The sequence below is a fragment of the Thunnus maccoyii genome, chromosome 16, assembly GCF_910596095.1.
Source record: "Thunnus maccoyii chromosome 16, fThuMac1.1, whole genome shotgun sequence".
Taxonomy (NCBI): domain Eukaryota; kingdom Metazoa; phylum Chordata; class Actinopteri; order Scombriformes; family Scombridae; genus Thunnus; species Thunnus maccoyii.
Window position 1 is genome coordinate 23,251,822 of NC_056548.1, and position 23,767 is coordinate 23,275,588.

General features: G+C 40.7%; 1 protein-coding gene across 3 annotated transcripts; it reads left to right on the forward strand.

Annotated features, from left to right (window-relative positions):
- The first annotated feature begins 5 nt into the window (after window positions 1-5).
- LOC121880643 (F-box only protein 33) lies at window positions 6-21,885 on the forward strand. 3 transcript variants are annotated; one of them, XM_042388028.1, is made up of 7 exons: window positions 6-582; window positions 3,177-3,287; window positions 5,296-5,456; window positions 5,641-5,849; window positions 6,595-6,892; window positions 12,408-12,669; window positions 20,840-21,885. In XM_042388028.1, exons 1-7 carry the CDS (start codon window positions 140-142, stop codon window positions 20,880-20,882), a joined length of 1,527 nt encoding a protein of 508 aa, XP_042243962.1. In that variant the 5' UTR covers window positions 6-139; the 3' UTR covers window positions 20,883-21,885. The 3 variants fall into 3 exon arrangements, 2 of the variants coding, with proteins under 2 accessions (XP_042243962.1, XP_042243963.1); XR_006091610.1 differs by having other exon boundaries at window positions 10-582; window positions 12,408-12,782; XM_042388029.1 differs by lacking the exon at window positions 20,840-21,885 and having other exon boundaries at window positions 10-582; window positions 12,408-13,295.
- The last annotated feature ends 1,882 nt before the right edge of the window (window positions 21,886-23,767 follow it).

A 23,767-nucleotide genomic window follows, 5' to 3' on the forward strand; every position in this document is an offset into this window, starting at 1 on the left:
CTGAAAAAACGGTTTGTTTTCACCGAGAGGAAGAAGCGCTGCGGACATTTACCGCCGCAGCACCGATTTTTAAAAAACGGTTGTAACAGTTGTTTTATATCTGGTTGCCTCTCACACACAGCGGCTTTCTTAGCTCGCCATGGCTCTGTGCGGGGGTGTTGGAGCCATGGCTTTGCCCAGCGAGCTTATCGTCCATATATTCTCCTTTCTGTCCGACCGAGACAAGCTCCGGGCCTCGGCCGTGTGCTCCCGGTGGAGGGAGTGTCTCTTCTACCCCGCTCTGTGGACCGAGCTGAAACTGCGGATAGGTGGTGGTTGTAACAACGGCTCCGGCTCCTCCGAGGAGACCTCGAGACTGGAGTTCCTCATGCGGAAATTCGGTTCTTTCGTGCGGGAGCTGCAGCTGGAACTCGCCCCAGTGGAGGGTTATCTCAGCCCGCTGAACAACGACCCGTCCTCCCCCCGGATGGACCAGCCTCCCGGTGCAGACAGCGACCCGCAGCTCTCCGAGCGATGGAGAGACGCCATGGCCACCTACTTGGACCAGGTGTTGTGTGTGTTTACCAGCATTCGCAACAACAGGTAACTTAACGCCGAAATTCGCTCTAAAAAATGTCTTTCTGTGTGTGTGTTTTTATTCAATTGAAGAAATGTGCATGACGCTATTTGTTGCGTAGCTGTGAGCTAGCTTAGGTAGCTATAAACAAACCCTGACATTAGGAGTTACGTAATCATGTCTCTGCGACTGAGCCAACGTTATCCTTACATCTCTCAAGTCGTTGGTAATAATAATATTCCTCTGCTTATTTTTACATTTTTATAATCATCAAATAATGGTGTACAATGTGTGTTTCAGTGTCAATGCAAGTCAAACGCTTGTCTGCGTTTCTTTTGTTGCCAGGCCTTTTTTTGTGATACATTGGTCTCTTCATACCAGCAGATACAATGCAGCACTGGTGGTGGCTAGAGAAGGCTTTGTTGGCTGTGACTTGCTGATATCAGCACTGACACACACACATATACAGTGTATGTGTAGGTTATATATATTTAGCTGTGTTATATCGATAATTGCTGTAGGATATAATCACCTATGTGCTGCATCTGTTAAAAAAAATATCCACTTTGTTCATTTCCGCTGTGAAATATTTGCTATTTTGTAAAACTTTCTTTTTGAACGCTAAGATTTCTGTGCAAAAAGCTTCTCCCACATTCTCTATTATTCTCTACAGCGCTTTGAAGTATTGAAATAGCTCCCATCCAGAGCTGTGCAGTTCATGTCTTAGTTCTGCTGAGGGGGCTGAAAGCTCAGCTGTTGTTTGGGTTCTTCTCATTAAGCAGTTTTCCAACATTTTCTGTTCAAAAGCCTATTGACGAATCTAACAAGTGTCCCAGTTCCATACTGAAGACTAATTCCAACACAGATTTGAATATATTGTGCATTCATGCTGGAAAGGTGACACAATTGGGTACACTCAGATGTCAGTGTGCTCACTTAATTTGCTTGATTTTTACATAAAGGGCTGCAAACTGTTGTCTTTTTAATTGGATGGTAATGACAGAGCTTCAGAAATATCTCAGATAACAAAAACTGAAATATTTTCATCCTTGGCAAGGTCGCGCTCGGTGGTGCGTGACTTTCATCGTTTCCTGTCAGTACAAAACAATAAAGTATGATCATTTCTTGTACACTACGGATACAGTGAAGATTAGTTTTTAGTACATTTTGTATTGTACATTGTAGTGTTGAACTGGGACACAGATCTAGTCTGTAATGGAGCTCAAGCTGGGATTACTGCAGGCACTGTGCAGTTTTTTAGTTCCAGGCTGCCATAAGCGAACTAGCATTAAAAAATAATGACAGTGCAAGTGATTATTTTAAGCAGTATGTCATAATCAAATAAAATAATCTTATCCTGTCATTTTTTTTTTATACAAAAGATACATCATCTTATAACAATTAACACTAATCGAGGAAGAATCGCTTTACAAACTCAAACTTCAGCTCTCACATTATCAGGTAATTGAAAAGCCAGTTTTTCTTTCAGTTTGTACATTGGTACTGGTACATGGCCAAAATAATGAGAACAGATAACTCTGTGTTACTCACACTAAGTAGCTGCATGTGAGACTGTTGTTGGTTGCATTGCACAGGCATTTTGTAAAGCTTAGCTCTCAGCTGATTTACAGGAAATGGGTTACATCAAATGTAATGTACACTGTACCCAGTAGTTAGGCTCGTTTCATGTGTGGTGTGCTTGCAGGTGATGATTTTTGCTTACAATTTACATTGCTGATCTTCCAAATATCACCATTGTCAGAGCAGATGTAGATAGCCTGTTTGGAACAAGGCAATTGTGTCCATTGTGACCTCTATGCTTACCTTAACTGCTTTCAAAGCATCAACTGTTGGCAAATGGACTGCTGCTTGATTGCTGCCAATTGTTCATCTATTTTGGGTACCAGGATATAGCAGGCTGGAGACAGCAGAGCAGCCAAATGCAGGGCAGCCATGGTTCTGTGCATGACAGAAGACAACTCAGCAATATACAGAACCATGGCTAGTGGAGATGGCACAAAATGGCTACAATTTAGGTGTTTTGATTGGAAACAGTTAGTATGGCTGCTGTTCCTTTTTTATTGAAAGTTCTCAACATCCTCAATTTCTTAAGTGTGATAGAACTAGATACACAACTTAGAGCGATAATATCTTGAACAAATGTTGACACAGCAAAGAGATGACAAAGCAAGTATCCTCTTAAGACCTTTTTACAAGTGTCTTAAAGGAGTAGGTTTGACTCAACTTAAGTCAGTTAAGAATACTAACAATAATGTAGTGGGCTGTGTTGCTTTTTCTGATATAAATGTCTTGTTAATGACAAACTCATGCAGATTTTTTTCTCATTTTGAATTTTTAAGAAAACAACTCGCTATGTCCACTGTTGTTGAAAGCAGATCTCAAATATTACTTAGTATTTGCTGCTGTTCATATAACTATTCACTAACGTTTCAAATGGGATTTGCACATAAGAGAAAAACAACTCTTTTTTTTTAATTTCTTTATGTCTATTAAATTTCTTGCTTACTTTGTGACACGTTTGTGTTTTTGTTATCATTGATTGATCTAGCATCGAACGCTTTTGCTCACTTTCCGTCTTTCTCTCTCTTTCACTCCCTAGGAACCTGCAGAAGTTGAGCCTGTATGGAGACACCTGTATCCTCCAGCAAAAGGGACTATTGGACAGCTCCAACCTGCACCAGATTCACCAGGGGGACAAAAAGATCAACGAGTAAGCATGAGAGTAGCAACATAAGTCATTTTCTGTTGAATGTCAGACAAAGTTGTATTCACTAGTTGTTTCTTGCACTGTAAATAAACCAGACTTTATATAGGACTGCATGGTATTATATTGGTAATGGATTGATCGCAGAGCATGATGGGACAAAATCATATTATCTACTGCAGTTTATCCTCAGTGGCTGTTTATGTGGGAGTGGGACAGTATTACAAAATGGCTGTGTTGGCACCCGTGTTAGGATTTGGAAACGGTGTGTGTTGTTTGGTGTCTCAGAATGATAATTAAGTTAATAAAGGGGCGGATGTTGTTATCTTCGTACTAAGCCTCTACTGCATCACCACAGCATGTGCACGTCCCCTTTCAGATGTAATTTGAGACCCAGATGATGTTGTTAAAATATTCCTGTATATCAACTTCTGTCATCATGCTGGGTTCGTCTCTGATCGGGCATTTTGTAGATCTAACGTCAAATCTGAAAGTTCTTTTCATGGCAGTTGTTTTCTATAAAAGCTTTCTCCTCCTCCCATCCACCAAATAACACAATTGGCTTCTCAAACAAACTCAAGGAGAGCTGCAGAGAAGTAGATCATGAGTTAATGTGTAAGCACTAAGATGAATTAAACATTAGCCGTTTGGCCAACAGTAGCTAATGAAAGCTTCCTAACTTGCACGCACCGACTTAGAGCAAACTCCAGTTGAGCTTCAAAGTTCATTCTTGACCTTGTAAACAGCAGCTGACAAAAGAATCTAATGAGTCCCATTAATAGCCTTTGTACAAACCACATGATCTTCATCAGCAAACAACATCTGCTCAGTTGCCACATAACATTACATTCATTTGGCAGACACTTCCAAGAAGTGTCTTCAAACTCGAAAGGAACAAGAGCTAGATGTCATCAAATTGAAAGTGCAACCCTCTCAAATGAACAGCTTTTTTCTTTAAGAAGTGAAATGGATGCCCTAGCATGTTGTGTTGAGGTGCAGTTTTCAGTCTATGGCGAAAAGTTGTCATGGAAATGTAGATGTTAAAATTTTCATTTGTTTCTGAGGACTTATCATCCATGTTGGTTGGAAAGTTGAGCTTCAGTTCATTCTTGATGGATTAATTGATTCTGCTTTAAAGTGGGACCAAACATCTACATGCATTTTAGTTTTTTTGTAACGTTATTCTCTGATGTAGAGTCGTACATACAGTACCAGTCAAGTTTGGACACACCTTCCTTTTCACTTGAATGAGAAAGTGTGTCCAGAACTTTGACTGGTACTGTACATGTCAGATAACTCAATCATGGTCGGCATTTCAACGGCATTTTCTGTTTGAAGATATTACCTTGTTTCCCTCCCAGTGTCACTGCACTTCACATTTATAGCAACCACTGTGGGTTTGTTTTGCATTTTAGTGGTAGGGAGGTGGGTGGTATCACATGATAATGTGATGTCAATGAACACCGTCTGTGCTGTCCGTGCTCTGCTTTGCACAACAGGTCTCAAGGATTCAAAGCAAACTAAATTACATCAAACTGTTCTTAACTTCAGATTAGAATGAACTAAAAACTACTTTGTGTTCAAATAGAGTTGGACATACCCAAGTATAGTCTCTGTTTGACAACATAATATTAATATGATATTTGATATCTTAATGTTAATCAATTGTATGTCGTCAACTAAGGTTTCAGAACGGTCAGTTTTCTTGTCCCATTTGAGCTTGCAGGCCTGTTTATATAAAAGCATAAAAAATTACATTTTCTTAGTGCAGTGTTTTTCTGTTAGATATCTTCCTCTTTGCACAAATGTATATCCTGATCCTGTTTTTCTTTCTTCACCCACAAGGTTTATTTTAAGGATGAAATTTCTCTTGCATTTGTTTTGAAGTGGCATGAAAAGCTCCATGGTTATGTTAAATTTAACTGGTAGGAAGCTGAAGTCATGCCGGTAAAGTGAATTGAAGCTAATTCTCCTCCTCCCTCTCCTCATTTCCATTCCTCTCTGCTCTCTGCAGAATCCAGCAGTTGTTCATGGAGTTGTTGTCCAACAGCAGGCAGCTGAGGTGGTTGTCCTGTAGTTTCATGCTGGGTCTGGTGACTCCCTGCTCCTTAGCCTGTCTGTCAAATCCTTCAGCTGAGACCCTGCAACACCTCAGTTTACTGGACCACCAGCTGGGTATGTTTCTGTATCTGTTTGTCTGGTATAACACAAACAGAATAGTCTCATCAGCATCAGTTAAAAAACCAGTGGTATTTTATTGATTTAACTCCAGAACATTTGAACCCATTGTGACGATGACTGTAGTGATAATACATTATTATTATTTTACAACTTCTCTCCTCTGCTGAATTTTCTTCAGGTCCCCTCATCTCACCATCAGAGTTGGATCGTCTCTCTAATCTTCATTCTCTGGCTCTGGATTTCTCTGATCTGACTTCTGAGCTTTGTGGTCTGCTGGCATCTCCACGCCGTACTCCACTGCATCGCCTTTCCCTGCTGCTGAACGGCGCCGCCCTGGAGTTCAAACCATTAGAAGGGACAGCTACAGAGGATGACTGGAAGGCACTGGTACTGGCACTAATTTCAACAATTCAATAAGATTATATTCAAAATTTAATGAATATCAATGAATATGATGATTGTTGCACTACTTTTTTTATCAAAGAAAGTGCTTCAATACAGTTATAAAACAAAACATTCCATCCTTTTGTAAAATAGTGTTTCAAATCTGAACTTCACATTCAGACGTTTGCAAAACTATCAGAATAGCTGTTCTCCTGACTCATAGTAGTCATATTATGATATTGCTCTGCTCTAAATTTAGCTTTAAGTGTCGAATTCCTCAGTTTTTTGGATGACTTAGCTGTCTCAGAGGGTCTCTTCAACATGAGAGTGTGTGTGTATGTGTGTGTGTGTGTGTGTGTGTGTGTGGAGGAGGAGTTGAGCCCCGCCCTCGCTGAAACACAGACACACAGGCAGCAGGATAGACGCTGCAGCAGCGTGCCTGTAAATGACACCAAAACGCATAGTTTTTTCTGTTCATTCGACATAGGCACTGTGAAAAAACATTTAATAATGGCAGGGAAAATCCTGATTTTTATTAATTGTATCCACATTTTACAGTTGATTCCATTTTTATTATCAATTCCTCGATTCCGCCAGTGTTTGCCACATTACCGAAATCACAGTGCTTTAAAAAAACATCTGATTCTCTTCCTCTTATTTCCAGCCATTAAAGACATAAAATGCCCCAAAAAATATATTTAAAAAAAAAAACTTTCTATACAAGTCAAGTTTACCTGATCCTCCCCAGGTCCGTGTGAGTGCCAACCTGCGAGTGTACATCATGACCCTGGAGGTCGACAGCTCAGAGCTCCTCAGGGTCCTAAAGCCCAGCCTTCCTCTGGAGCGCCTCCATCTTGACAGTTACAGCACACTGGTGACCGACGCCACCTTGGAGCTCATCTCTCAGCAATACAACAAAACGCTGACTCACTTCCTGCTCCTGAGGGATGACCCCGACTTCCCCGACCTCAGTGTCAATCGCAACGAAGATCCGTTGGTCCTCTTGGCATGGAGATGTACTCAGCTGGCTGTACTGGTGATACATGGTGAGTTCAGCTTGTTGTTCCAGTGATATAAACTGACCTTTGGTTCATGCTTGTCTGTGCTGGGCCTTCTTTATGATGGTGTATATATAGTTTACATATGTGCTTGTTTGTAATGAGATCTGAACTGGTTTTGACTTGTGTTTTTAAAATCAAGAAATGGTACTGACTTCTGTGATTATTTTTCAAAGTCAGTTGGAACCATGGCTGACCCTGGACAGACAATTTCATGTTTATCTTAAAGATACCTTCCAGACACGTATTAAGACATACAAATACACTTTCCACTTTCAGCACATGATGTGAAAAAAGTCTTGTAGTGTCAAACTCTGCACATACATCATTCTGCACAGTGAAGCTCAAACATCCAACTAAAGTAACAAGAAGCAAAAACATATTTGGAGTAGAGGGGAACTTGAACTTTAAACCTGCATTAATTTATTTTTTGGCCACTTAGGGGCAGCACAGCAAGCTGTAAACACAATACTGACATATTCTCACCTTATAAAGTTTGGCAAACAGTTGCCTATTTACACATCCAACAGACACAGAACAACATTAGCATTCATTTGGAGTTATGTTTCTGTCCACTGGAGGAGTGCAACAAGTGCAAAGTTCATTCCTCTATTAGCTCTGTTTTGGTCTCCACCTACTCCTGAGGTTAAAAAAAACAACCCAAAAAAAACAGAGCTCTTAAAGGGTAATTCTGGTGTTTTTCAAGCTGGACCCTATTTCCCGTCATTTGGCTAAGTGACTAATGGGGACAAATTTTTGGAATTGATCCAGTATTGAGCGAGATCACTTAAGCCAGCAACCATGAAACAGACTGCAATGTAATCCTTGGGGGCAATTGCACCCTGTCAATGTATGTCCACTAAAAGTGCTTGTTTTTTTCTACTGACAGGCTCAGACTGTCATTATAAGTGTCTGTTTCGCCTCTACTGGTCTCTGTTCTAACATCCCTTTTACTTCTACTGTTTCCACATGGGGGCGTGTTTTTGGATGTTTACAAAAGAAGAATTCACGCCGAATCTTATCAGAGCTGACCATTCATTTGAGGTAGCATAACCTGAGACATAGATGAACTTTTAGCAAGAATTATTTCCAAAGTCACGGTTGAATATTAGACTGATTTCAACAATGTGGATAAGGCCTTTGAATTTGATGGCCTCCCGTATTATTTGAGCCAGCGTATACGGATGAAGAGCTCCTAGAAATCGAAGAGAAGATGAGGAGAGAGAGAGAGAGGGGCAACAGGCAGTGGAGGGTGAACCAGCTACTGCAAGGCTGCAAAGCTCGGGAGACTGGTGGTGTTCATGTTCATGCCCACAGAGGAAGAATGCCCATGTTGTAAAAAGTGGGACCTGTTGCTGCCCGGTATTGTGGCCTTGATAGGTCCAGGGAATACCTTGGACACTACACTATGCAGTGCCACCATGTCAGGGGATCCCCCTATGATCAACAGGGCTGTGCTGGAGTCATTCTTTCATATTCCCAAAATAAACTGGAAGAGGTGGCTCTTCCAGCCAGTGCAGAAGAGTGTTGCCTAGCTGCATCATCACTGCCATCAGAAGCAAGTACCCCTCCCCCACCTGCACGTATATTGGGTTCAAGGAGGCAGAAGACATATTCAGAATAACCTGATATAATCCTGTATACACACCTATTCCATGAGTGAGCCTTCAGTAACTGTTGTTTTGACTGTACTGCTGAGCCATCTGTTGAACCTCTTCCATCCTTTATTATAATAATAATAGCAGGACTGTTTGTCCTGTCTTTTCAAATCTTTGAATACAATCACTGTAAAAGCAACACACCGACTGAGTTACATTAAGGAGGCAGAAGACATCCAACAATGTATAGAAGTCAATAAGAAATGCTTAACAAGAAAATCAAGCTGTTGACTAGTTCAGCTTCACTATTGTTTGAACCTTGGCATATGTCAAGCTAGTTAATCTGCCTTATCAGGCCTTGGAACAAGAGTAATGTTGTGAAGTAGTCTTCTTTGGCTTGGTTGATGACGGAGCAAAGGCTCGGAGTAAACAACACTCTGGTCCTCTCTCGTCTTCATGTGTTAGAACATGCTCCATGAGGTCATGATGGAAGTTCTGCTTTGTGCGTTCATAGATGGTATTTGAAAACCATTGTTGACTTTGTTTGTAATATGCGTATATATGTACCAGGCTTCCCCTAAGTGAAAAAAAACAATATCAGTATGTAGTTCTAGTTCACTATCTCATTGATGCATATGAATTCATTAGGTCGTTTTAGGTGAATGCGGTTGTTATAGCAGGAAATAGAGCTGAACACAATACTGGTGTATAAAAAGATTTTTCTATATCATCATGAGCACTCAGATTCAAAATGACTGCTTCTCCTTTCCTCTTTTTTTTTTTTTTTTTACACCACAGCATCATGCAGCTTGCACTGTCTTGCGATGAACACCATAAAGAGTCAAGAATACAGAATTTTTTTTAGTAAAGTAGAAACAATACTAACAGGTCCAACTTTGGCAAGTATGAGTCTGTTTTTTGTCTTTCTCCAGGTTCTATACAAAGGTAAGTGTGACACAAAATGTTTCTTCTTTATCTTACAGGTACTACACAGTGGTTATTAGATGTTTCATGGATTTCAACATTTCTCAACTTTCCTAAATCCATTCTATATCTCATGAAACATGTCGCTGATCTCTGCACAGAATATTTTCCCAGCTAGTACACAATAACAACATAACATAACTGGGCTGGATCTATCACTAGACATTCCCGGTAATTATTCACATCTTTATGTTCCTTTGTTGTTGCCTGTGGTCTGCCAACGTAGGCGTTATGAACCATCACTCCTCACGGAGTCATATCTGAAGTGTAGCCTCCTCTGAGCATACTTCAGCATGGAAGAATGGTACACCTCCAGAGATCTTGTGTTGGTGCAAGTTCAAAAACCACAGTTTGAGCTAAATCCACGTAACCTGACACGCCAGATGGTTTGTTACACAGAACCATCTGAGAAATCATCCATGGAAACTGTTTGGAAAAGGGCAGGCACTTTCAAAAAATACATGGCAGGTGATTGGATGAACCATCTCCTCATCACCGACTATCACCGTCTTACCTTGCGAGGCAGCTGGATTCACAATGTTGACAGCGACCTCCATCGGCACGCGCAATCCTAAAAAATGAGAACAGACTCTAAGTGACACATTTATCCTTGGAAAACACAAAGTATGGGAAAGGAACCCTAAATTTGGATTATGTATCTGGGACAGCAGATAAGGAATATCTTTTTGCCTTTTGGATTATACCAGAGTGGAAACAATCTGAATACCATTCATATCCAGCATCCTATCAATCATTTTTCTTACGCCGATGATAACATGGTCTCTAGTCATTGATAGTGTATTAAATTTACTAAATAATCTCATTATTTCCCCTTGTCACCTTTACATGAGTCACATGACCAGTACAAGTGGTTGGAGATCTTTGTTCTCTTTATTTGATGCAGCCAGAAGTTTCTTCTTCACACCTAATGCTGTCCTTACACCAAACGACTTTTCAAGTGATTTCACTGTCGCAAACAAATTTCCAATGTTAAAATAAAATCATGAGTTTTGCAAGAGTTGAGGTGCGCTCCCATCATCTCGATCATTTAGTGGACAGTGGTCATAAAACACAGCTCTCTAAGGTCAGTCTTTTTCCTGTCTTGACGTTCTGATAAAATCAAACATGTTTAAATTAAACGGAAGTTTTTAGTCTTGGCTCATGCAAATGGTGACAAGAACATTGTCAACAACGAACCGCTCTTTCCAGCACCATACAGGAAGCAGCAAACCGGGTAGTTGGTAAACATGGCAGGGACTCTGGGGAGGTTCAAGAATGTGAACAAGTCTCGGTTGTCTCGGACTGTGGAAAAGTAGAAGAAACTGGTGGAGTTGTGGAGTGAACAAGAGTGCTTCTTTGACATGCCCTCCTATTTGTACCACGACAGAGTGGAGAAGGAAAAAAAGAGGACAGAAATTGGTGCAGCCCTGGTTTTTCCGAACAAACCACTACACACACAAGGGCAGCTGTGGCCAAAAGCTGCTTCTGTTTCTGCTCCATTGTTCAACAGTTTTTCTTCTTGTAAATTTCCACCAGGAGCTGGATGGGAAATAATCTCAAAAGGAATCTAGTTGTAGTCTTGCAAATAGTGACCCTGCTAGATCATCAGTCTTTGTGTCTGTGACTAAAAGCTCAGTGACTTAATGTCTTAAGATGTGAGACGGTGTCTTTTCAAAGTCTTCGAGTGTATGCCAGGCATAAGTAAAACAACAACAACAACAACAAATAATCATCGAAAAGAAACAGGTTGAAGTTAGAATAGAATGATGTACAGTATGTAACAAACAAGTTCAATGTGTCCCTATCCAACAAAGGTGGTTTATGAAAGCTGCGCCAAGTGTGGCACAACATTCTGTTGGCAGAATTCGGAAATGCGCAAACACGAACCATTGTTTTTTTTCAACTTTTAGAAAGCATTAGCTACAGCTTTCTATACTCCAACACAACAAATTCTTCCTGGCACTCCTCTCTCCAACTCTAACTCACGTTTCCACCGTTGTCTTCCTGCAACAACTCAGTTCTCGTGAGACTTCTTCAGCAAGTCCTCTGTTTCATGTTAGACACTTATAATAACAATCTGAGCCTGTCAGTGGTAAAAACAAGGACTCTTAGTGGATGTACATTGATGGGGCACATTTTCTCCAATGATTACATTGCAGCCCATTTAGCAGTTGCCAGCTGAAGCAATCTCACTCAACACTGGACCAATTCCAAAAATGTTTGTCCCCGTTAGTCACTTATACCCCAAATTGTGGGAAAATGGGTTCCAGGTTGAAAAATACCAGAATACCAGAATTACAGAAAACAGCTGCCAGCTGCAGCCGGAAACAAAGCTGATCCAAAACAGTAAAGTCGCTGGTAGCAAAAATCTAGAACAATGAGCTGAAAGAAGCTAAAACTCTCCATAGGTGTTAATATGTGGGTTTGTCACTACATGCAACCTAGTTTAACATTACACATAGTCATCATTTATTAATGTAAACATTTTGATTCAAGCAGCTTTAAGTCATGTTTAGAATAAATGTCTGTTGAATTGCAGTTTCCTTTTGTGGTAAGCAAAATCTCAAACATGAAGAAATTTGCTTATTGTGTTGCATGTTTTCAAATACTCCACACCACTAGACATTGCAGTGAATATTTCCATTTTGTCAGTGCTTGCCTTCAGCAATTGTCACTTGACCTACAGGAAATTAATTTGTCTGGAATTGGGTCCAAGTTACCTCTCATCATTTATATGTGATGAAATGTTGGTGGAAGAGAAATCGCAGTCCTAATTACTGTAAATGCAAGCCTATATTTTTATTCTTCTATTCATTATATCATCATATGTCATGGTTTGTTGAGTGTACAGCTGCATTTATTATTAATCTCTGATATTGGCAGGATTAGTCCAACCTCCCTGACCCCGTCTCTCTGTGCAGGTTACACTGTGTGGTCCCATAACTTGGTGGCCATCTCTCGACTGCGAGGCTCCAGTCTCCGTGTCCTGACCGTGTCTGAGGAGAGCATCGACTTCGACCCGGACCAGTCTGTGTACATGGAGGGTGACCCAGTCCACAACCTGGTCAAGGAGGTGTCGCTGGGCCTCGGCCGTGTCTGGCACCCTTGCTTGGATTCCACCATGATGTTGTCTGAACCCACCCAGCACTTCCACCGCGAGCTCCACGCCTTCAGCATGGGCATGTAGGCAGGGACGGCCGACCCAACACATCACGGCCTAAACTGTGTCAAGACCAGGCCAGACCAACCAGGTCCATGTCAGCTCATACCTCTGAATGGGCCAAAAGCAGACTCAAGTGAGACATCTAAACTAGATCTTAAAACAATCTATAAATTACACTTATGAGAACAGATGTGAGGTGATTGTTTTTATTTTATTTTTATTTTTTGTTCCTTTCACAGTGGTTTTAACACAAAATCAAGGCCAACCAATTTTCAATATGTTTCTTGTTTTCCTGCTTTGCATCTTGATTTTCTAGTTAACCAGTGACTTAAAGAAACAAACTTTAATACTTAAGATAAATGGCCCAATTAGGAATATCAAATTAATATCAGATATTCCAACTAATTTTTTTTTCTGATGTCTCATCAATCATTAATCTCTGACCACCAACAAGACTTGTCTGCTAAAAAGAGTCTCCCTGCTCCTTGAAATGCCCTCTTGTCTGGCACGGCCCAGTCTGGTCTGGTCTTGCCCACAAGTATTCAGAGCTCGATGTCTCTCCTTCACCTTAATAACCTCCAGAGCCTCTGTATGATGTAACTTTGATTTGTTTTTGTTTTTTTATTTGACTTTCTTCATCTCTCCCCGCTCTGTGTATAATCTTGTTTTTCCTGTGTGGTGGTTCCCTTGCCTGTATAGGCTTTGTGTGTATTTAAATACAGATATATTATTATCCTGCTCACAGCTAGAACAGGACAGGTAGGCGGGTTGAGTGAAGGACCAGTGAGATTCAGAGGGGGAATGGGAGGGTAGTGTGTGTTCAGACACAAGCTACTAGCTTTAGTTGTGAAAGTTTTTTTCTTTCGCTTTTTTTTTTTTTTTTTTTTTTTTTAAAAACCTTTGCTCTGTGTCTGTCTGATCCACTCTAGCAAAAGTTGGAGTTTGTTAACGTACCAATCAGTCACTTCCTTGGTAACACAACCTTGGCTGCTTCTGTTGCTCTGAAAGAGCACCTCGTGCACTTGTCCACTAGTTAGAGAGCCTTGCCAGCAGGGTGGGACTTTCCACTCTAAACTGGCTGACTGTGGCTGGTGTTAATCAGTTTTAATGCAGTTTTCAGCAACAGCCATGTCAGTGCCATGACTCAGATTTATGACCACTGCTAGGTGGTAAGTGGCATTTCAAAGCCAAATGGTTTTACTGAGGAGTTAGAGCACCTTACTGTTGGTGTTATGGAGAATAATGTTACATGCTTGCCGCCAACACACTTTCCACCCTGCTCACTTGTCGACTTTTTTTGAAAGCCCACTAGTCGACTAAATAGGGGAGCCTTGTCTTCCGACTGACATTCAGAGCCAAACTATAAAATTCAGCCCCTCACAATACAACACACCCCTACTCTGTTCAGCTTTTCTCTCCTGTAGAGGTCAGGCCTTTCTGACTTGTATTCCAGAGCCCTTTTGCATTGAACGCTTCTGTCATTTGGTATCCCCGAATAATTCTCAGTACATGCTAACATGGAGGCATCAAAGGGGAAGCTTGACAACAAATGAAAGACAAGAATAGGATTGTACATCATGATATAAAGAGCTCTGAAATTCAGGTGCATACAAATCTTCAAATAGCTCTGTGTTAATCTGATGAGAAACTTGGTTTTCCATATTCCATAATGCCATATATATATATCAGTGTTTTGAGTTATTGCTTCCAAATGTTTGGTGAGGCCATGCTAAAACAACACCAGTATTCAGCAGACACAGCTTCCTATGGTTGTAAATACCCAGCTTTTGCAATCATCCCAGCAGCTTTGTAGGTAGGAAGCTGAATTTCTTAACAGTGGCTTTCTTGTTACGTAGTAAATGATTTCATGATTAAGAACAGGGAAAAGAAAAGGATGCACTGAATGTAATTAAACTCTCATTCTGTCGGCCAGTCAGTCAGGTTTTGCGTTTTTTAGGGAAGGCTTACTGTATAGTTATATTTGCAGCAGAAATCCGGCAGATGCATATCCTGCCACAACAGTCAAGGCTGCTGAATAAATTAAGTCTGGACATTGTAGGTTCCACTGACAGCCAAGACTTGTTATTTTTCTGAGAAATGGCACCTACAGCACAACATGGTTTTGGGTCACGTGTCTCAAGTTCTCTCTGTCAGTCTCAGGTAGGCTTTTTAACATCACTATGACCAGGACAGTGGTGATGATGATGTTGCGTAGGGTGTGTGGAAACAATCAGTTATTGTGAGATATTGTTTTATTTTTAAGTTCCTCTTGAGTCACAGTTGCCTTGGAAACAGCCCCTTGTTTTTTCTGGATACAGTTGTTGTTGTTGTTGTTGTTGTTGTTAATGATGATGTTGTTTATCTTGCCATCTGATAAACCCTCGCTCTGCCTTGGTGGAGGGTCCGCAAACCTAATCATACATTTGTTTTCAAAGATTTAGGTTGATAGACTAAAGAATGGCACATATTTTATATCTCCAGTAGATGTTATCAGGGGGTCAGAGAATAGCTGCAGAGTTGTAGAAAATCCATGCTGTCAATGGAGGACCTGCTGGGCCCAATTAATGTCTGAACTGAATGTAGTCAATTTTCTGGGGTGAAACGATTTTTGTCTGGCACAATGGATCTTGTCTGACTACTGGCTTGTTCCTCAGGCTTTCAATCACAAGTGTGAAGGCATGACTTTGATTGAATCATAGGCTTGTTTATTGTCTGATTCTAACTTTTGAAATCAATGAGTGAATGCCTTTGCTCTAATAAATGTTATTCAAGCTCTCAGTACTCAAGACAAAATCTAGCAACTAAATGTCTTACTCCTGGCAGACATAAACAAATGCTAGTTGTGAGTGTTACCGGTCGATAACTGGGCCCAGTGCAGTTACATCTGATGCTCCAGTGTTGGGACTGCTGAGTGGTTGTGACAGCTGTGGTACACTCGTGTCTTTTCATTAAAGCTTTTCCTGAGCAGAGTTGGGATTTTAACAAGAAACTTAAAGTTATGTTGGGCTTTAGGGCACCAAACTTTCTGAAGTGAATGCTGTCAACCAGCCATTGTTAGGAAAGTTGCAATCCCACATGGCTACAGCTCAGTTATTGTTGAACACACCATGGCTTTTAGAGGTCGGGGCAATGGCATTGCAGACTGCGAAGGTCCATATCAAGGTCTGTAGTTTACAAGGTCGAGTTGAGATTTTTTTCCATGGACTGATATGGAACCAGCGTCATACAGTGTGCTAGCGCAATGAATTGGTCCTAGTGATGGGCCTGTGGTTACCGGTAGTTTGCTTGTCTGTAACAGGACCTTGAAGGTTTAGCCATGATAATCTCTAGTCCTTGGTCCATATCTCAGGATAATTGCACTTTGGTACCAAGAGTTTCTTTTAAAGGCTGTCTGTGGCTATATATAGAGCTGTGCACTCAAACAAACATACTCAGAGGGGATAGCAATACCAACATAACACAATCAGACCAAAATAGGTTGTTTTTTTTTTTATCCTATCTTCCTCTTCCCCTCCTCTAATTCTTCCTCTCATCTCTTTTTAAAGCTCAGCTTTGTTCCTTTATGTGAGACTTTTAAGTAGTTAGAGGTTTGTAGTGTGTGCAGTCATCACCTGATAAGAGGGGGTAAAATCACAGCAATTTAAAATAAAATGTAATGTCAAACTAGACAGTCATCTGAATCAAGCAAATTCAATTTTACAAACAGTTTTTAACCAGCTAATTTTACAAACTCCACCCCTACTTACCATGTGTGCTTCTTCCTCTGTTCCCTGTCCTCTCAAGTCTCCAGATGTTGTTGGTTCCACACTAAAAGTCGGATTTCACTGTTTGGGCAGTCCAACTTGCTTTGCAGTTTCACTGCCCAGAATAAAAGGAAGGGCTGTGGTTTTACCAGACTATGGTCAGCTTGAGCAGAAAAAAAATCATTTAACCATAATATGATACACTAGATATATTCCCAATCAGACAGTGTATAAAAAGGATTGTTCTAATCATATGTTTCACTTCAAGACAGTTATGAAAAAAGTCCTATATGGAGGCACTAGGATAAATCTCTTTATCAAAGGTTAGTGTGTTGACTCTTTTTAGGAACATCAAGGCCACAAAACTGGAGGGAGAAAGAGAAAAGATGATGTAGATAATATGCATGAGAGCAGAAAGGCATTGCAAAACAATGTCTGCTTTATTTTCAGTTTTTGTTTCCTCCCCAAAAACACATCAAAAAGGATTCTAGTAAAGATGGTGTGCAGAGAGCTCTGTGTTGTCTTTGCAAGGAGAGGAGAGGTGAGACAAAGTTCTGCCAGCAAGGCAATGCTAACAGGCAAATCAGATACGGTTTGACACATTCGGAGGTTACATTAAAGCATAGCATTTTGAAAACTACTGACCTATCCTTAATCCCAGTGTGTCATCACCAATAGCTAAATAATGAGCCATATTGTGCCTAAAAGCCTCTGGAGTCTCACTGCTTTGCAAACCTCTGCTCTCCCCGAGTTATTGGCTCCGTGTTATTTGTTTGTAGATGTTGCTGTGATTGTTCGTTCACTCTTCAGCATAAACGAGCTACAGTAGCTAGGGTTTCAGCACACACGTGTTTTCATTTCTCTCTGAGTGTGCCTGCTGTGTCTCTGCGCAAGTTCTCATTCAAGTGTATCCAGTAGAAATGTGTGAATAATGGTATGTGTGTGTGAACAAGTTGTCAGCAGTGCAGCCATCATATGTTTTTCGGCTTGTTTGTGTATATTTGGGGGGGTGGGAGGGGGTGTGCTCATGTTCAGTGTAGTCTTATCACTTCTACTGCAGCAGGAAACAGGAACAGAAATCGTTCGTTCTCAGGGTACAATCGGTTTTCAAAAAGAGGAGGAGGAGGAGGAGGAGGGAGAGTAACAATAGCTCAGGCCTGTAGCTCACTCTTATTAGGGGTCACTGGATCTGTTCTCCTCCCTCGATGTGTTTTAAGCTGCCAAAGACCACAGTGGAACAAACTTAAACCCAGACACAAGTCTATCTGAAGTGCCCGTGTACACACACACACACTGGCAGGAGGCTGGTCCAGTAGTCTTCTTCTACTCTACTTTTCTGTTCTGCCATTTCTTTCTCGTTCCTACTCTTAGCGGTTTGTAGTCCACTCCACTCTTGGTTACCCCCACTCTTTCCAAACCCTGCCCGTGTTACACTGCAGGCCATACTGTGCTGGACCAGGAAATCTTGTGAACAGCTCGCATTGACAGCAGAGTTCTTGTTCTGTGGCTGCAGTGAAAACAAACCAAAGCAGGTACAGTATGTACGATGTTGTGTTGGTGACTGCGGTTTTCATTTGACAAAACCCAGAGACCCTTGTCCAGTGCGGTACAGCTCCACAGTGTGACAGAGGCTAACACAAAGGGGTCTTGGAGTTGGACCGTGTCAACAATATTTTGCTCACCACCATATTCCTCCCTCTTTCTTTTCTTTCTTCATCACCTGTTTCACTGTGAGGAGTGAGTGAATGTAAAACTAAAGGCGAGGAGGACGAGGAGTTTGGTTCAATCTCAGAACACGTCAGGGACTAAACACTGCCAAATGCTTCCAGAAGCTACTGTCTGACAGATCGTAGCCTTCCCAGCAAGGAAAAACACAAGGTTGGGTTTGGAACCAGCCACTATCAATATGAGATTAATGGGGATATTCTAAAGCATGGCAGTGAAACTCCTTTACCAGGTTGGAGCTGGAAGTTTTATGACCGTAAGGCCAGTGTGCCTGATCTGATTCGTTGTATGGCGAGCCCGCAGCCAAGGTCAGATTTGACTGGAAGTGTTTGGTCCCGGGCTTTTAGAGCTGTAAAGTGATTTGCTGCTAGAGATCTGCTAGGAACAGAACATTCCACATTGGGGGGTCGCTCAGGCCATCTGACTAGCAAACAGTTTACCACGTGGCTAAAGAGTCTGCATGAAAATTAAGACTATATATATACATATATATATATCTATATAAACTCTATTTTTTTTACTTTGAATCTGTTTTTGAAGGGATCGGGGATACAGCAAGCGCTGACTAGTCACACCAGATAACCAGCTGGTCTGAGCAGAGCAGAGGTGTGATACCATTTAGAAGTGGTCGTTTAAAGTGTGTCGCTATTTCAAAGGTCAACTGATGTGTGTTTCTGCAATGCCAAGCTTTGCTTTCACTTGATGCCCCAGCATCCTGAGGCCATTAGAGGGCCTTTTGTGTCCGGTACACAAAAAGAAAGAAAGCAACTTACTCTGACTGTGCTAAATATAATGATTAACTTCTCTCTCAATAAAATGAGTTTGTGTCACCCACTGAATCACAGTAAGAGGAAGTTAGTCTGCATATTTAGTACACTGATACACACAGAGATGACATATTCGCTCTGGATACAGGGGAGCACCAAGAGTCTGGGCAGAACTATTTATACACCACATGCAGACCGAGTTTTGTGTATGATTACACTATACTGTGTATACACAGAGACTGATTGATTGACACGCAGCGAGCTGAGCCTTATTTTTAATGCGTTACATTAAATCGACCAGAGTTTGCAAGGCTCTAGAGCAGAGATGGGGTGTCAGATATTCAGGAGACCATTACCAGCAGTTACTGTACATTAATGTGGTTGCAGCCAGTTCCATCTTCCCTTTTTGACCTGTTTATTGTTTTTTTGTTTTGTTTTGTTTGGTTTTGTTTTGGTTTGGTTTGGTTCTGTGCTCTTTATATGCATTCATATAGAAATCCTGGAAGATAGCGGGGTCCCTGTGGCCTGACGGGTAATAGAAACCACAGAGCTGGCCTCTAATGTCGTCCATCTGAGACAGTTAGCCTTGACAGCTTATTAAAACTGTGTCGAGATTGCAGAACTGTAGATATATATATATACTATACAGGGATCTGGGTATGTCTGTCCTACCAGGCCTAAACATACAAAGAGTTGAGTTTGACACTTGTGTACTAACGCCTAATAGCCAATACTAATACCATTGACATGGACCGAAGTGTGAGTGTGTGTTATTTTAGTACCAAAGCAGCAGACTGCGTCAGATCTGCATCAGTCTAAACACAGGCTCCGAGCCACTGGCGGACACACATCAGACCAGTTTCATTTCCACTTTGATCATTGCTCAGACTCAATGCCAACTTGAGAGTTTGTAATGTCGCCTCTCAAAATAGCTGTAGAAAAGAGGTAGTAAGATGATTGTGGATGAAAAACTTTTCCCAAAAAAAAAAAAAAGATTAGTGGAAGGTTAAATATTTCTGAAAGACCATTAAGAGACAAGGTTTCCTCATCACAGTGTGAGATTTCAGATGCTTCCTGTGTGTTTCATTTTTTTTAAAATCTAAATGCTATGACCACAGACTACTACCAGTACATGCAAGACATGAATGAGCTCACATAGGGCTGGACTCATGCAGGAATGTGAAGAGTCTGATTAACATCTGGATGTAGGGTTCTGTTACTCTGAGAAAAACACTGGATGTGCATTGCACTGGTACAAAATCAGGCCTGTGTAACAGATACAGGTTAGACGTGTATGAGGCTACATATAAGCTCATTGAAGGGGAGGTTCACACACATGAAGGCCATACGCCACACTTAGAGCCTTAGAGGATACTCCAGTTTTTAGTCTCAGCTGTAGTTGACACTAAAACTGGTTTTCCAGCCAGCATGTGGGGGGATTTTTGACATCTTAAGTGTGTGATCATATACTTGCCACTTTGTAGTTTTAGAGAAGAAAACAGAAATGACACTGATAGCATAACCCGGCCAAAGTCAGTAGCTGCGGCTTGTACCATCCAGATGATGGGTGTAGCTCTTGGCTATACCAAGGAACTGATAGATATTCGTGCTCAGTGTCAGCCAACTATCCTCATTTCGATCTCAGCTACTGTGGCTCTGATGTTTCTGGCTGGTAAACAAAGTCTTTCTTGTCAAGTCTGGAGAGCCAAACCTCCTAATTAGCCAGGCAGGCAGGCCTGCTGCCCAGTCCAGCCTCACAACTATGCAAGAGGAATGCATATAATCCACACTTTTTTTTTTTGTTTGTTTTGTTTTGTTTGTTTTTTTTTTCATTTTATTTTATTTTATTTTTCTCACTGTCACACAGTAGAAATGAAGACGTAAACTAATAAGAACTTGCAATGACAATACTTGGCCTTATGATGATTTATGAAATCTTATCATTTTGTTTTTAGATCTTTTGATTCTGGTCAGCCAGCCCAGCGACAGCAGCGGTGACGGCGGGCTCACTCTTGGTCTCTGTGAGACTGGCTAGACGGCCCCAGTTTTATTGTGGTACGAATGTTGTGCATTTGTTTAAAATCAGGACAGTTTGCAATAACAGCAGTCGTACTAGTGGCCACAAAGGGGCACGAGCAGTGCTGACAGCGCCCGGCTGCGTCTTTAGAAAACCATAGAGGAAGAGATATAAACTATATGAATAGATATATAAACTCACACAGTGCATATTTGTATAGGTATCAACAATTCATTACCGTAGTATTCTCTTATGCAACACATGTCCGGGTTCAATTTATGAACATGAAGTATATTATGAAATCACACAGACTTTGTAAATCAGAAGCGATGTTGTTTTGTGTGTTTTGCAAAAATGGTTTTACCATCCTTAATGTTGAACATTCTGAGCGTTACGTTCCTGTGTGATTGTGTTTGTTAAAGTGAGCACATAGCAGTGGGTCTTACCTTCTTTTCTGTTAGCAAGGAACAAGACTTCACCCAAAACACAGCTGGACCAGATTTCAAATACATTTGAGTACTTTTCTAAAACGTTCAATCCGATCTGCTCTGAAGTTTTTAACTCAACTAAATTATATCTACATGTTTCAAACAGGTTCAAAGAGTTTCCTCCAGTGTCAATACAAAACTGCTTTTTAATTGAGGACTTTTCTAAATTTAAGACTCAAATCATATGAACCTTTTTGATTTGAAACCTTCCCAGCAGTTTTTTGGTCTAGTCTGCAGGAAAAAGAGTCCTCTTACTTGGTGTGGAACCGAGCTCACCAGCCGAGAGGACAGATTTTATCATTGAGAACAGTGTTGATCCATGTTGGTTCTGTTGCGGAGAAAAAGGGAGGGTTCACGCAAGCCTCCATGTAAAACCTCTTAACTGACAGATGGCGTACACTTTGAGGGGGTCAACCTGCCGAATGTTGATTTGAATCAGTGTTGAATGAATGCTTCTCTTCTTTTTAGTCAGTGAATAAAAGCATCAAAAAAGCATAATTTGCTTCCATTGTCTCATTGTTTCTCTGCCTCTTGTCTTCAGCTCCAGCAGCTATAAGTCAGTCTGGGGATACAGATACAATACCAAGACCTTCTGAGGATTACTGAAAAATTGTTAACCATGGTTTTAAACAAAAAAAAAGCACTAATTAAATACAAATGTTTTGGTGTGATTTTTGTTTGGCTGTTGGGGCCCACCACAAATCCTCATCCTCAACTCAACATTGTCAAGTAAACAAGTAATAATTTGTGGTTTACTCAGCTATAGGTGTGTGTGTACACCCTTAAGTTTCCTCTGGGTTTGATGTCACGCTAGATAGTGTAAGCTTGGTCACCTGACTACCTGAATGCTCAGCTTTCAAACAAGAAACGGGAAGTAGTCACTAATTCCTGTGTAATATCTTACTGCAAATCCCTAAAGGAAAATAACACTGTCCACTTGTTATCAGTTAATAAAGGATTTGTGTCTGAGTTGTGCTTGATTGACAAAAGTACAGTACATACACTATACAGCTATTTTTAGGTTACAAAAGAAAATAAAAACAGACTCCACCAAAGGAAGGGTAGTTGATGAGTAGGGAACACTGGTATGAGTGAATTGGCTCTTTAGAAGGGCTTAGTGATGTGCACTGAGGGATTTCCTTTGAAGGGGAGGGGGGAGAGACGGGAAACAGCTGCAAATGAGATTCAACCACTGTTGCCATGACAACAATGGAAAATAAGAAGGAAAATTATTGGTTGGTGAATGGAGGAGAAACAGATATCGAAAGGCAGAGCCAAAGCAGACAGACGGCAACTGAAAGTTGACGGTTTTCACTATTCTCACTCTCTAAACTTTAAAATAAAAGAAAGAAATCCCCTTTTCTTGATTGATAGAAATATAAGATATAACACAAATATAAGGCCTATAATATAAATTACTGAGAGTAAACAGCAATCCACCCATCTCATGGACCTACCAGCCGCATCGTGTCTTCACTGTAAACTGAAGAAAAGCATTTTTATGGGTTTTTTTTCTCATATTTATTTTTACAAGTAGCCTAGCTGGCATTAAGATATCATCCTTTCACATCTGGTCAACACCTGCATGAGCCTTACAATGTAATCTGATGAGTCATAAAGTGCTAAGAGGACAAGCAGTGAGATTTGTCTGCATTTTGAGACATCAAAACCCTACAAACTGAATAGTTATTATTCAAGTCACCTTAAGATACAGCCTACCTTCCAAGTAGACTATTTTATCCAAAGATTAGAAATAACTTAATGGACATGAACTACTGTCACCCAAATACACAAAAACACATGCCGACATAACAGAGAAATATGCTCACTGCTAACTTTAGTTTGTTTACTGCTCCTTTCAGACCGCAGACAAAGAGCCTGTTCATGTATGGATAATGAGACTATAAGATTATGATGTTGTGCAATTAAGCTGAAACAATAACATGTTTTCACAGTAACCGCAGAGGTGACTAATAGCAAACTGGGCGTCATTCAGTCACTCAAGGTGTTAATATGTCATCGTCAACTGGATACAACAACAAGAAGGATGGTATTTTTACTATCTAAAGGTTTACTGTGATATTTGTAGGCATTTGTCCTGTCCTGTCCTGTAAGTAGCAAAGACTTACTCAACTTGAAACTTGAATAGAAATAGTTAGGAAAATGATGTTGTTGTTGTTGTAACTCGTGCCAGTCATGATTTAAAGACACTATCATTTTGAGAGCATTATACTTTAAATTAATGTATTTCCTGTGAGTCCTGTGAGGCAAATTTGTGATTTGTGATTTTCTATAGAAATAAAATTTAGCTCACTCGATTTGACTTTGGTGGTATATACAGACTCACAATAAAAAAGAAAAAAAGACAATATTTTGAC